The 14664-nt window shown below is 39.7% G+C and overlaps 1 protein-coding gene across 1 annotated transcript in view; it reads left to right on the plus strand.

Moving 5' to 3' along the window:
- Positions 1-14664, plus strand: part of GUCY1A2 (guanylate cyclase 1 soluble subunit alpha 2) — a 139710-nt gene that overhangs the window by 26686 nt on the left and 98360 nt on the right. The window contains exon 4 of the mRNA XM_030469462.1: positions 2889-3607. Within this exon, the coding sequence (XP_030325322.1) occupies positions 2889-3607 (719 nt within the window). The remainder of the gene's footprint in view (positions 1-2888; positions 3608-14664) is intronic.

Below are 14664 nucleotides of genomic sequence, written 5' to 3' on the forward strand. Positions count from 1 at the left end.
TTGAGTTTGTTTAATTTTCTCACTATCTCATAGTGTTTATTGTTAGCGAGAAGATTCCCAGTGAAGACAATTCAGCAATTTGGATGAGCTTGGCTATATCAATTTTTCTATTCTGAGCTCATATGATTTGCTGCTGATATGGTGTGCGACTCAATTCAAAGCTAAAATGTTTTTAGAAGTAGTGGCATGTCCTCGAGCCAGGTCATTGACCTGGATTTCATAGCAGAGTTCATATTGCTCGGAGTTTGTAGGTTGACTGAACAGCCAAGTCCTCCCGGGTGGACGCGACGGCTCTGAGGCGATCGGCAAAAGCTGAGGATGGACGCTAAGGCACAACTCCCACTGAGGGGACTGAGACTCTGCTTACATGGGTAGCAGTGAGGGGCATGAGTGATCAGTTCTGCATGCCCTACTGTCAGTGGCATCAGGGCAACAGACTGGTTTAATATAATTTCAGAATATACTTTAAAGAGAGCTCATCTGTGCAGTCCTTTCGGGCAGCTTTGTAGGGTGTTCAGTAACAGGATTAGGTAATTTGTACCAAAAGCCCAGGGGTGTTTGATACTGACCTTTTCCCATACTTCCAGGGCCTATGCAATCTTGCAGCCTTGAGTGCTCCTGCTAGACTGCTCACTTTCACACACAGACTTCTAAAGCCTCTCACAGTTCACTCTACAGAACAACGAGATTTGAAGTATGCACAAGTATTTGTGTATACAAATTATGTGATCATTTCTTATCTCCTTGATACTGATATCCAATTATTAAGATGTTACTGGTGTAGCTTAGAATTTAACTATTTTTGAGTTATAGTGAGTATTTTTATGGAAAATATTACAACACTATATTATGCAGACGTAGTGGTAGTGAGTCAGGAATTGGCACACTGTCCTCTGAGTCAGGATATTAGGGGGCATTGTGTACCAGAGGTACTTTCTTTTGGCTTAGCCACAGATCTGACCATCTGTGGTCATAAAAGATCCTGGGAATATTTTGTAAAAACCTAGTTTAGTGACCAGATTTGATTATGAGTAATGGCATCTGAATGAACTTTCCCAAATTATTACTTTACTTCTTTTATAAAATATGCTTTGTCATTTGGTCCTGTTTATACACTTGATTTTATACATTTTAATCTACTATCACTCATATTGAAGGTCCAATCAAAATTACTGTTGCAGATGATTTGCAGAGTTGTGGAATGCTCAGATCCCTTGTGAATGATGATGGTTGTATCTATGCCTGCGTGCACAGGCACAGTTATTGTTATTGTTTCTAAACAATAGATGTGTGACTTCTTCTGTCTCCTGTTATACCTCTTGGACATGAAAGTCTTGGGCTTGTTCATCTTGAGCCCTACTCTTCCAAATTTAAAAGCCTACAAGCAATGTAAACAAACAATGAGAAGTTCTGTGGTCCACTGGGATCTCATCACTGTTACAGAGCATGCTCAATACATAAAAATAAAGGGCCTGTTGTACTCTTAGGAAATAATCACAGAACCATAGAATGACGAAGGTTGCAAGGGACCTTAAAGATCAGCTGGTTTCAACCTTTCTGCATAGACAGGGCTAGCTACCACTAGATCAGGTTGCTTAAGGTCCCATCCAATCTTGCCCTGAACATCTCCAGGGAGGGGACATCTATAACTTCTCTAGGCAACCTGTTGCAGTGTCTTATCACCCTCATAGTAAAGAAATACTTGATTTGTCTTACAATTCAAGACAAAATTTAAAGTGTTTTACTGTTTGAATGACATGTGATTTGATTTCCGTTCACTGAAGTAACTATGTTGTTAATTTCTATATTGATTTCCTTTGAAAACAGTTACTGGATATTTGTTATTCACATACAGCTGATTCTTACTTCTTAGAACAATGCAAACATATCTTATTAATTTTGTCACTCTACTGTGTAATATAGGGATTATATACAGACACTTAAGAGATCCTGTCTTTCCTAACAAAAGACAAAGGAAAATGTTTAATAAACATCTCAAAATTATTTTTCTAGGCTGTCCTTAAAAAGGTAAATAACAGCCTGGATTAAGATTTGGTACATATTTGTATCCAGGGGCTTCCATCACTCATGTTTTCTCATTCCCTCAGCAATAGCAGCCTTAGCACCTCTGTAAATAAAAAGCTTTTGAATTTCTGTGATGGAGACTTGAAGTGACATTGTGAGGTGTCACAGAGCTGTCCTATCTCCTAGCAGTTTAGATCACTTTAAGAGGCAGGGATTTTTTAAAGATGGGTGAGTGTAGAAAGTGCAAAGGCTTTGCTCTCCTTTGCATGCAACAAAAAAGAAGTAATTGTTCCTTTTTGTCTTCTGGCAGTGCCCAGAAGCTAAAATAAGAAAAGCATTTTGTTTAAAAAAAAAAATGCCAGACCCCACAACCTTCCCTCCCACAGACTGCAGGGCTTTACGTTGCTTTCTGAAAGCCACAGACCTGATTTTGTGTCCTTGTAGCTTATTCTTCCAGCTGGTAAGAGCTGAATCTCTCACAGGGGCAGTCAACATCTGTAAAAGCTGAAGCCTCATTTGTAGCTTGGTGGACAATGGAGGGGAGGCACCTGTGGCTGGGTGCATTCACACAGCAGAGTTCCTGTGACATGTGGATGCCAGGGAAATTATAATGTATCCATACTTCCAGCAGGGGAAAGGAGACAGGCAAGTGTAAATCCCACAAGCTGCTGGCTGGGATAGTGTGCTGAGAGCATGAGAATGACAGGCAAAAACGGCTTCAAGGGCTATTCCCAGCCAGCACAAAAACCAGGAGTCCTGTGGGTAGGTATCTTCTCTCACTGACAGGAAAGCAGAGAACAAAGAGAAAATGTAACACAGTAGCACTACCATGTTTTTGATATCAGTGTCTCATTGTCCTGTAGGTTTGAAGTTTGAGGAAATGCAAGAAAAGTTTGGGGAGGAATTCTTCAATATCTGCTTTGATGAAAATGAAAGAGTACTTCGAGCTGTAGGTGGGACCCTTCAAGACTTCTTCAATGGCTTTGATGCTTTGCTGGAGCACATTAGGACTTCATTTGGAAGACAGGCCACCCTGGAATCCCCTTCTTTCCTATGCAAAGAGCTCCCAGAAGGCAATCTCATGCTTCATTACTTTCACCCACATCAGATTGTGGGATTTGCAATGATGGGAATGATAAAGGCAGCAGCAAAGAAGATTTACCACTTGGAAGTGGAAGTAGAACAGGTCACTAATGATAAGTTGTGTTCAGAGGGGACAAATGCAGGCAACTGCAGTTGTCTGACTTTCCTTATCAAAGAACATGAAAATGCAAATATCACAAAAGCACTTCCACCGCGAACTTCCCAGTCCCCCGTAGACCTGAGAATTAGCATCAGCACCTTCTGCAGAGCTTTTCCCTTTCACCTGATGTTTGATCAAAACATGCTGATTCTCCAGCTTGGAGAAGGTCTTAGGAAGCAGCTCAGATGTGACACACATAAAACTCTGAAATTCCAAGACTGCTTCGACATAGTTTCTCCTAAAATCAGTGCCACATTTGAACGAGTTCTCCTGAGATTATCTACTCCCTTTGTCATTCGGACCAAACTTGAGGATTCCGACTCTGACAATAAAGATAAGGTAAGAACATTAATTTTGAAGGGGATGTGTGTATGTGTGTGTGATGGGAGAAGATTATTTCTGCAGAGCTCAAGTCCTGTGTACCCTGGAAAGCTCACTTGGGTCTTACAAATAGGGGCTAAGTGGAATTTCCCAGCCAAGCGAATATTTTCCTGAATTATTTATAAGCTGTGTCTATGATGGTGTAAGAAATCATGACACTGACATTCAGAAAATTCTGCACCATGGTATAGAATAGCACAATGTAAATCAAAAGGGTGAGGAGTTTTACACAGTGCCCATATCTAGTGCTTAATTTCACTCCATCTTTATTACGGTAACAATACTAGTTATTAAAACATTTGCTAGGACATAGTTTTCAGCATGTTTTCTGAAAGACTCTCACTGCAGTGTTCACATTGCCACTTCATTATATCCTACTTCTCTGTTTGGAAATGCTGCTTTCCTTTGTGTCTTTTATCTCTCACTCTGCAGTGTAAGGGAACCAGAGGTTTAAGCGGTACCAAGTATCACTTCTGCCAGTTTTAATGCCTTCCTGTCATGTAAATAGGCATTGCTCCTCCTACACTGCCTCTTCCTTCAGTGTTTTAGGTAAGAGCTCCCTTAAATAGTGAGCCCAGTGCTGAGTTCATTGAATGCCAGGTGAGATAGGTAAGAATATGTCTTCCAGAGTAGACCTCTCCAAAGCTTGGATGGAGTTTGTCTCATTGCATATCCTTAAATTATGGGAAAGCTTTTCAGTGTAGAGTCAGGTTCCAGCTTTATGCATCAGAGTACTTGCATTTAATGCTTTAATTTGAGGCCTCCATGTGGATGCCTTGGAAGTACTGCTGCCCAGAGTGAAAGAATCAATGATTTTCAGGGTTTTTAAGAGATAGGTCCCAATTTTAAGATTGGTCAATTTTGAACACATTGGATACTTGGACACCTAATTCCTGCCTATGGGTGCCACAAGTTAGGTGGTCTGAATATAGCTTGAGAAACTCCACTTCTGTTGTGGGACCTACACTGGGCCAGAGTTTCAGAAAGACTCCTGTGGCAACTGTGGGTTGAGTTCTGCATTCTTTTAAAAACACAGCCACTCCTGACAGCATCAATGTTTCCAGCCCCTCTTTGGTGCCAATAAACATGCTTTTTCCCCTGGAAACAACATGTTTCCCAAGGGAAGGAAACTAGTGGTTCTCAGTCTATTTAAAACCAAAAGGGGAGTATTTTTCAGAGTCTGTCCTCAAAGTCACCCAAACATTTAATTACAAAAAGGCTGTATGGAGTTTGGGAGTGTTGTATGTGTTCGGAGGTGTTGACTCAGAGTTGCAATTTGGGACAATCCTTTCTCCTTTGCAAGAATCATAGAATCAGCCAGGCTGGAACGGACCTCTGAGATCATCAAGTCCAACCCTTGATCTGCTACTGCTGTGGTTCCCAAACCATGGCACTGAGTGCCACATCCAGTCTCTTCTTAAAAGCCTCCAGGGATGGAGAATCCACCACCTCCCTGGGCAGTCCATTCCAATGCCTGATTACCCTTTCTGTAAAGAATTTCTTCCTAATATATAACCTAATATTCTCCATTGACAGAGCTTAAGTCCATGCCCTCTTCTCTTACTGGCAGCTGCCTGGGAGAAGAGACCGACCCCCCCATGGCTACACCCTCCTTTCAAGGAGTTGTAGAGAGTGATGAGGTCTCCCCTGAGCCTCCTCTTCTCCAGACTGAACACCCCCAGCTCCCTCAGATCTTCCTCACAGGGCTTGTGCTGAAGTCCCTTCACAGCCTTGTTGAGAGCAACAAGAGGCTTGTGACATGCTTCTTCCTATCTTCTGAGCCTGCCTGTCCATTTCAGGCACCTTCCCCTGCCATGAGACAGAGTCATGACCCTTCAATCTCCTTCTGCTCTTCATGAATCTGCTGTAAATCACTCTGAAGAGGAAGGATTTGGCAAGGGGGATGCTTCTAAAATGTTTTCCTATCTAATTAGAAGTTAAACAAACAACATTGTGTTACTGTGCAGGTTACATACAGTTGTGGCTTGCTCGTAAGAGAGGTGGTAAGGATTGAAGCTTGCTGAAGGCAGGTTTTAGCCTGAGGAAAACAAATCTGATTTAGTTTGGGAAGCAAATCTGATTTCAAAATCTTATTCTCTGCCATCAAGCTGTGCAGGTCTGAGTGCATCCTTGTGTCGTTGCTGTGGTTTGCATGTCATTACCAGTGGGAAATGAATCTAATCAGCAGTGGGCCCCACTACCACTCGGGAGAGTGACTCTATCTTAAAGTGTAGAGTCAGACCCTGAACAAGTGTCAGCACTAGTACAGTTGTAATAAGTCAGATTTTCTTGAGAAGGAGATAAAAGAATGGCAGTATAAGGATATTCTTTGACAACAGTCAGAAGAAAAAATGTGTCTTGAACAGTAGGGTATAAATGAGAAAGAAGAAGGGTGATAGTGAGGTGCGGGTGACCTGAAGGAAATGTTGTGTTGCAAGCATGGGAATTAATTTGAAAATGTCAGTTTAGCTGAGTATTTTCTTATGACTCACTTGTTTTATATTCACTTTCCCAAGTTTTATGTTGGTAAGTCATTAAATGAAGCTTTTTGAGCAGTTAAAAGAAGTTCAGTATGTGAATCATGTTGCTAGATAATTTCTTTTTCCCAAAATGAAAGGTTGCTCAGATTTAGAGATTGTGGTTGTGTTGCTTACATAGAGTTTTAGAGGAGCAACATGGCAGTACTGTTGTGTCATGCTCAAGTTTCTATTATCTCCTGGACAAAAAAAATAGGCTGAGCCTTGGGAACTGCATACTGTGTTATTTTCCCAGAGCTGATGTCACTCAAACAGCTCATTTTGAAGTTCTTTTCAATTTCCCAACACTTGTTTGGAAGTTGAATATGGGACAGGTAGATCAATGGCTGTGAGGATGACCCCTCATGACCTTGCTGATAAGATAGCAGTAACTGACAGGTATTTCTCTATTTCTCTGTCACACACCTCTATTCAGTTCATGCTGGAACTGCATCCTACTTATAGCTATTTATCTTTCTTTAAGAGTCTGAGTCTTTAATAACCTCAACATTTTTCAGACCTTGTTACTTTAAGTGACAGTTGGAGGGATGCAACCCAGACAACTCTGCTGCACTTTTGAAGCTGCTCAATTGTCTTGGTAGTTCCTCAAGAAATTAAAATTATTTTTAAAGGTTTTGCGATTAACAGAGGACCTTTCAGTCTCTCTTCAGGGTGCTTTTATCTCCATTTCAATACATAAGTTAGGTCTTTTTGCAGGCTTGCAGTGAGAAAGACATGATCTTCCCCTAATTCAGCAGCCAGAAGCAAATTTGAAAAAACACCTGTCCTGACTTTCAGAGTGCTTAATGCTTTTGCTGTTTATACAGAGGCTCATTTGTGTGTTTTGATTTAATGGGATTTGAATCACTGGAATAAGTAACTTGGCAGTATAACACAGTATAACACAGTCCTAAAGTTCTGGTGTAAGTCATATGAGTTCTAGGTGATAGGTAGCACTTCCTGCAGGCTTCCTGACTTCTTAGAACCACAGCCGCATGTCTCAGGGCATCAATACCTCAGCAAAGTTTTGTTTGATATGTCACAAGCTGTTCCTAGTAGTTCTGAGCATTTACAGGATCCCATTGTAGGGACCAAACAGGAAAAGGAGCTCCCTACCTGAAGAACATGGACTCTAGAACTTTAATCCAAATTTTTCTAAACCATACATACTCTTGGGTCATAATTCTGATGTTTTGATTTTTGCTTGACTGGTATTTCAGTCACTATTATATAATGGATACATGTGGACACTGCAAACATTCTGCAAAATAGCAAGCAATTGTATGAATTTATTGGTTCAGCAGTCTCACTGACTTTACTTGAACTTATCAAAAGTTTGCAGATAAACACACTTGTCTCTGGAGGATAAGAACCAAATCATCAAACTAATCCTGAATAAGATAGGATGTGATGTCTTACTTCCATCCTTTCTTCCCTTCCTCTTTCTGTCCTTCCATTTTATTTTCTGTAGTGATCACATTATCCACACTGATGCTTTGGGTTTTTTCTTGATTGTTTTAGACATGCAAAATTATCTGTATGAACAATTATGAATTTCTTTAGATGAGGTTTCTTTGTATCCACTTGAAGTTCTTTAGATGTAAAAAAGCTGAATGGGATCAGCTTCTGAGATTTCCAATTTTCCCATGCAGCTAAATTCTTGTTATTGCTACTTGTTTACAGTGTGCTGCTACCCAGATGCCAAAGGGAATATTAGGGACCTCTTGGTTTGCTTCTTGTACTAGCATTCTGTTGTTTTTCATATTTCACACAAATTTTCATAGGAGTTCAGGGGTTTGGAGTTTTTTTGGTTGGTTGGTTGGTGGTTTTTTTTTTTTTTTTTTTTTTTTTTTTTTTTTTTTTTTTTTTTTTGGGGGGGTTTTAACAAAAGAGCTTCCCTTGCATGCAATCAGGTTTTCCAAATTTTGGGTATTATCACTAAATAACAAGATCAAAATATTTCTGTTTCACTTCTAAAAGGCAATTTGTTCTGCACCCCTCTCTCTGGGAGCAATTATTTATTGCATCAATCAAGAATTTATTTATTGTGGATGTTAACCATTTGGTTTTGGTTGCTTATAGCTTCACACATGGTGAATACAACTGTACTCAACAAGAGTTTAATGAAAGTGGAATCACATATATAGTAAGATAAAATTTAAACTGAAAGGACTGAGTTTGAACTGGTCTGGTGAAGTGTTCTGAAGCCCCTGTCAAGCCTATCCACTGAGGTTTCCTTTCCACGAAGGTGCTGTCATTTGAAGAGAGCTGATGGCTGCACACTGCCATGCAGTGGGACAGGATCAGCCTTCCTCTAAGCACCCCACAGTCCTTGGTGTTGAGTCTTCCTGGCCAGATGACCATCTGGGAAGAATGACCACTCCTTCCTTGGCAGCACCTCCAGGTGTTTGCACAAAGCAAATGGAATGTTTGCACCCAAATCTCTGCCTGACTCTCTCACCTGCACAGAGAAGGTGTTGACATGACTCTTTCAATGTTTTACTTGTCAACACCACTTAAACATGGTAATGTGTGGTATTAATGTTACTGTCTCCCATCTGAGCTTCTGCAAGACTTCCACTCTCTTACTTTTGCAGAGGAAGTCAATTCCTCATCTCTGTGAGTCAATGTTTTTAAAGTAGATACTCTTTCACCATCTCTCTTTGTATATGCTATTTGTTTTCACAGAGCTCCCCAATATATATTTATATTACCCAATTCTACTGCATTAATGAATTTTCCTTTCTCAAGCAGCCTGATAAATTTCCCTTCACCTTAATGGTGAGACTTTGCAGAAACCTTTATTCTAGTGGCCACCAAGGCCACATTAAAAGTTTTCACTTGAATTTTTCACTTTTTGTCTTTTTCTGAGGAGAAGACAACAAAATGAATCTGATAACCCAGCAGTAAGGTAAGGTGTGCATGTAGGTTGTAGCACCACTGCAGGTGGGGACCCCACCCACCATTTCTTGACCAGGCAAGGGCTGGAAGTTCTTGATGGGTACTTCCTGACTACAATAGTTTTCTAACTTTATGAGCCAACAAGACCATCTTTGACAGTGTAAGCATTTTCCTACTTGACAGTATGAGACCGATGGAGCTGCTTCACTTTTTGTCTTTATAGGAAGACAAGGACAGACTTTTCATTTTCCTTTTCTGGCTAATGTCCTCCTTACTTGCCACTCCTGTGCCACCAATGCTGGGCAGATCAAGAGGAGACAATTCTGCCCTCATGAGGACCCACCATGTCCCCAGAGCCTTGATCCAGGCCCAGTTCTCTCAGTGCGCAGTCTGACAGGATGAGCCTTGCCAGTAGTGCTTTTTGGGTGCCTTTCTGAAGCTTTGACTTGGCATGCAGTTGGTAAGAAAGTTGAAAGTGAATAATGAAAGAAATTATTTAGTTCCCTGCCACAAACTGTGAAGCTGTATTTTCCTTGTATTACTTCTCTCCTACTCAGACTAACAGCTGTTTTCTACCTTTGAAATAAATAATTTCTTACAAGAATACTCACTGGCCTATGACTTACTGTTAGACCTGCAAATGCTTTAATTCAGAGAATCTGTCTAAAAATGAAGCTGGCACCTAAAACTGCATTACTGAAGGTGGCCAGAGTTTTTCTGGTGGAATATATTCTCTTCAAATATGCTATTTTATTAAAATCACAGCTTGCCAGGGATTTGGTGAAAATTCCTTTTATTGCTTTATGGTTTTTTCTGTAATTTTACATTAAAAATATGTTTTGTTAGGAAAACATTACATTTATATTTTTATAAAACAACATTTAAAAATAGGAAAACTTGAGTCCATTAAAAAAAAGAATCTGAAAATTTTATATTGCAACAAGTTTCAGATACCACATACAATTCTGGTTTTCAAGAAACACCAACTGTAGTGAGAAAACATCCAGCAAAATGGTACTGTCAGTTTTTTATAGCTCTACTGATTGTGCAGGCTATGTGAGCCAGAGCCTCAGCTGTTGCTAGTGTGGAGAAGAGGTTCATGGTACATCAGTTATGATGCTCCAGCAGTAATTTGTCCCAGTCTACTTATTTAGATAAATGCATTAATAAATAAAACTAAACCACTCCAGAACCAAAATTCAGAAAGTGTAGCTGGAAAGTTAGATTCTAAAGTGTATAGATAGGTACGTAGCAAGAGGCCAGATCTTAAAAAAATACTGAGCAATAACTGTTCATTTTAAAATGTAGCCTGATTCAGTGTAGGCTGTTTGGAATTTCCCATGTTAATTTCAATTGTTTTAAATGTGGAGTTATTAATCCAGTCCTTCTTCCATGGTGCTAAGCAGTGCCATTTCTTTACTTTGTGTATGTACTACTTATGTTGTGATTAAAAGTCCATCCAGTCCATCCTGCTGACTATCACAGTGACCAACAATGCTTAATGAAACATGTAAAAGACAGCTTAAGCTTGCAATGCTGTTTTCTGGAATACATCCTCCCACTTTTTAGCTCTCCCAGAGGATGAAAACATATGCTCTTGCAGTGGCACCTGATAGATCTCACAGGACCACTCCTCTGCAGTTTTCTCTAGCACCTTTGGAACCAGGGGAAGTTCATCCTGCTGGCTTCTGGGGCATCCTGTGGACATAATGTCCACTGTGTACTAGAAACTGCGAGCATGAGACTTCTCTGGTTGGTGGCCACTTTCAGCCAGGTTTGTGGGTACATCATGTGAGGAGTGGAGAAGCTGACAAGGAATCTTCCTTACCAATTGTTTCAGCAGATCACTTTGTGCAAACTATATAAAACCATTGTTTTTTCAAATCCAGGAAGTAGGTTGTCCCCCCTCTTTTGAGAGTGTCTTCTCTATCTGCTACTTTTTATTTTTATTTTGAAACAACAGAATGAAATGAGCAGTCCTGACACTGGCAGAATAATTTAAAACCCACCACACACAAATTTGAAGTGTTTTGCTTTTACTCTGTAACTATGTTTTTTCTCCTCTCCTAGTAAAAGTCAAATGAAGTGATCTGAAATTCATTCTAGCATTACAGACATCTGTCACTTACAATCTAGAAATTCTGTTTTTTTCCCCAAAGCTGATTTATTCAGTCAGTCTTTGATGCTAAGCTCCCTTTGATTTACAGACCCTTGGAGCTCTCAGAATCAAATTGTCTTCTGTTTCTGCTAATGCTCATATCCCACCCTTTTGCTTGCCAAAATGTGTTTGGGCTTTGATGATTTTCAAGATGAATTGGATTGAATGGCTTGACTGCATCTAGAGACTGTGAAGGGTTATAGGGAACAGCAGATGACTTGGCTTTCTTAGTGGTGCTTGTGCCTCAGAGAACTTTAGTAACACTATGAAAGTGGCCCAGAATTACTATTTCTTCTTTAAGGCAGGCCATTGAAATAAATATTATGTTTAAACTATTTTCAGTAATAAGAATGAAGAAGTGTAACAATTTAAAGATAAAATACTTCTTTATTTCCATTAGCTGAAAACCAAAGAAAGCAAAAGTTTGAGTTAAGAGGCTATTAAAACAATTTAACTCTGTGATGAACTCTCCTCTCACAAGATTTGTATATATTTTTTTTATTGTAAGAAAGCTGCTTGCACATGAAAATATTCATGTTTATTTGACTGAAAGTGTTTCAAGGAATTTCTAAATTACACTGTGTCATAAGCAGAATAAAAAAATGCATTTCATTGATTTTTACATTATGTTGTGAGAATATTCAAGCACAAATCAGCAGTAATAAATTTATTTCTACCTCTCTCTTCTAGTGGCTAAAATTAAGTATTAATTATTCACAATATATTTTTATCCTTTACTTCATTTGCTCATGAGAGCTGAGTGCCTGGTGTCAGAGGTGTGATGTCAAAAAAAGGCCATTTTCCTTGGGATGGTCGAATTAAAGTAGAAACAGTCACTGATTCCCCTCCTCCTCCCTTTCCTGGCACTTCCTTTCCTGGGCAATACATGCAGGCTCAAGCTAAGGCTACTTTTCTGAGTGTCTTTCCAGAGGCTGAAGCATCTTTAGGAAGGAAGGGAAAAGCCTGAGTGTCTCCATGTGGGTTTAGTTAGTTTTGTGCATGACTTCCCCCAGGTGCATGGGTGGGCAGTTAGAGGCTGTTATGCCTCTGGGCATAAACCTTAAATTTACTTTTCTGAAGGGCAGCAAATACAAGGTGTGGAACTACCTGTTTTGGCAGCTTTCATGCAAATGCCAAACCTCATGCTAGCCCTGCTCCTGGAGCATCCTCCTTGCCTGAGAGCAAGCCTGAGTTACTCTGGGTTAGCTGTAGAGTGGCCCTGCGTGGCCAAATAGCCCTGGGAGTAAAAAGGCAGCTTTCAACTTTTTCACTTAACCTTAAGTTTTTTTCTTAAAGCTTCAAATCAGGACCCAGGAAGGATAGACAGGTGGCAGAACATTACTTTGTCTGTGTTTTGTGGTTTTGACTCCTTTTATATTCTGGGAATGTAGCTTAATCAGACATCATAAATTTTTGAGATCATAAGACTGAAATCAAAAGAAATGCTACTATGAAGTAACACGTAGCTTATTTCACATATTGCCCCACTGGGAATAGTTACCAGTGGTACTAAGGAATAAGATAATACTGATGTGCAAAAGTCAAACTTAGAAAAGTGACCTGCAAAAATCAGGTGCTGATTTACTAATACTTAAGAGCAGTCTGATTCCTCAAATTTTATAGTTTGTCTCATTCATTGTTTGGTTTTGGGTATGTCTTTAACTATATATTCATATTCTCTCCAGGAAAAAAATGTGTCTGTGACACATTGCCTTTTAAAAAGTATCTAACACCTCACTCATATCATCATGATTAAAGAAAGTGAAATGATTTAAGCCACAAAATAGTATTTATATTATTTGTTCTTGTTGCTAACCTTTGGTTTTTATAAGTGAAGACTTAGAATGAGTATTTGAAAAGAGAACTGAATGTTCTTTTTCCTCAGACCCAAGACAGGCGTGTAAAATATTCCTAACACATAATTTTCCTTCTATATTTATTTAAACCAGAATAAAACTGGTCCTTTTTGGGGACTGCAAACAAGTAGTAAACACTTGGTACTTTGGCACCTCAGAAAAAGGTAAAATTTTAAAAACTCAGTCCTAGTTGGAGACACATTTAAATATTATTTTGAACATTTTGATCAATAGTTTCTATTTGCCTTGTGAGTTTTATGTATTTTATGATACTCTTTTTCTTTTTGAAGACTGGAACTGACCTTCTAGTTCACAGCAGCTTTTTCTGTAATGACTTGTTCTACTGTGGGACTACTGGCAGATCAGGGTGTGTGTAACTCTTTCAGGAATATAAACATATTTCCTTTTCATTTTCACCTAATCTTTTTTTCTGGGGCCTTTAACAAAAGGAAGACATGGACCTGTTGGAGTTGGTCCAGAGAAGGGTCAAGAAGATGAACAGAGGTCTGGAGCACCTCTCCTATGAGGGGAGGCTGAGAGAGCTGGGATTCAGCCTGCAGAAGAGAAGGCTCTGGGGAGACCTTAGAGCAGCCTTCCAATATACAAAGGGTGTGTACAGCAAAGCTGGGGAGGGACTTTTTATAAGAGCATGTAGAGAGAGGACAGAGGGTCATGGCTTTAAATTGTAAGCTTAGACATTACTAAGAAATTCTTCACTATTAGGGTGGTGAGACTGAGCAGGCTGCCTAGGGAAGCTTTGGGTGCCCCATCCATGGAAGTGTCCAAGGCCAGGCTAGGTGAGGCTTTGAGCAGCGTGGTCTGGTGAAAAGAGTCCCAACCCTTGGCAGGGTGTTTGGAACTAGGTCATGTTTAAGGTCTCTCCCAAACCAACCCATTCTGTGATTCTATGGCAAACGAGCATTTTAGCTATTAATTGCTATGTCTTTCCAACTGCATTTTCCTAAGAATATCCCAGTACTGTAGTGGTTCGCTTTTGTGACTGGACTTGATAGGGTCTGACTATCTTACATCTCAGTACCTCAGTCTACTACTTCCCTCCTCAAGCATTCAACTGAGAGCTTTAAAAATGTCAGTTCTGATGAAAATATATGTCTAGGAGATCCTCCTTAAAACAGTACAGAAATATTATCAAAGTATCTAAATAAGATGGCTTACATTGACAGGCTACAAAGGTACTGCTTCTGAAAAGTCATGAAATAAAAGCTTAGAGCATAAAAATGTTTGCCCTATGCTATGTTTAGGAGAATTTGAAGAATAACTCCAGATTTTCAAGACAAATATTAATAAATCAATTTCTTAAGCAGATATTTTTAATGGGCAAAGATATAAAATTGGAATAACTTTGGAGGCCTCCAGTCATGGCTGCTGAAAGATCTTATTTACCTGTCACAGAACAAAAGTAAAGCTCAGTGTCTTCAGGAATAAAGAAAAAACTGGGCAGACTAACTTCTTTTTTGTACCCTGTGTGATGGGGTAGGCTCCCCAGCAATACCTCAGCACTTCCTGCTCTTTTGGTTCTGTGTGAGAAGGGAAGATCAATGGCACTGAGACATGGGCCTCAGA

This window comes from Calypte anna, chromosome 1 (genome assembly GCF_003957555.1).
Source record: "Calypte anna isolate BGI_N300 chromosome 1, bCalAnn1_v1.p, whole genome shotgun sequence".
Lineage (NCBI taxonomy): Eukaryota > Metazoa > Chordata > Aves > Apodiformes > Trochilidae > Calypte > Calypte anna.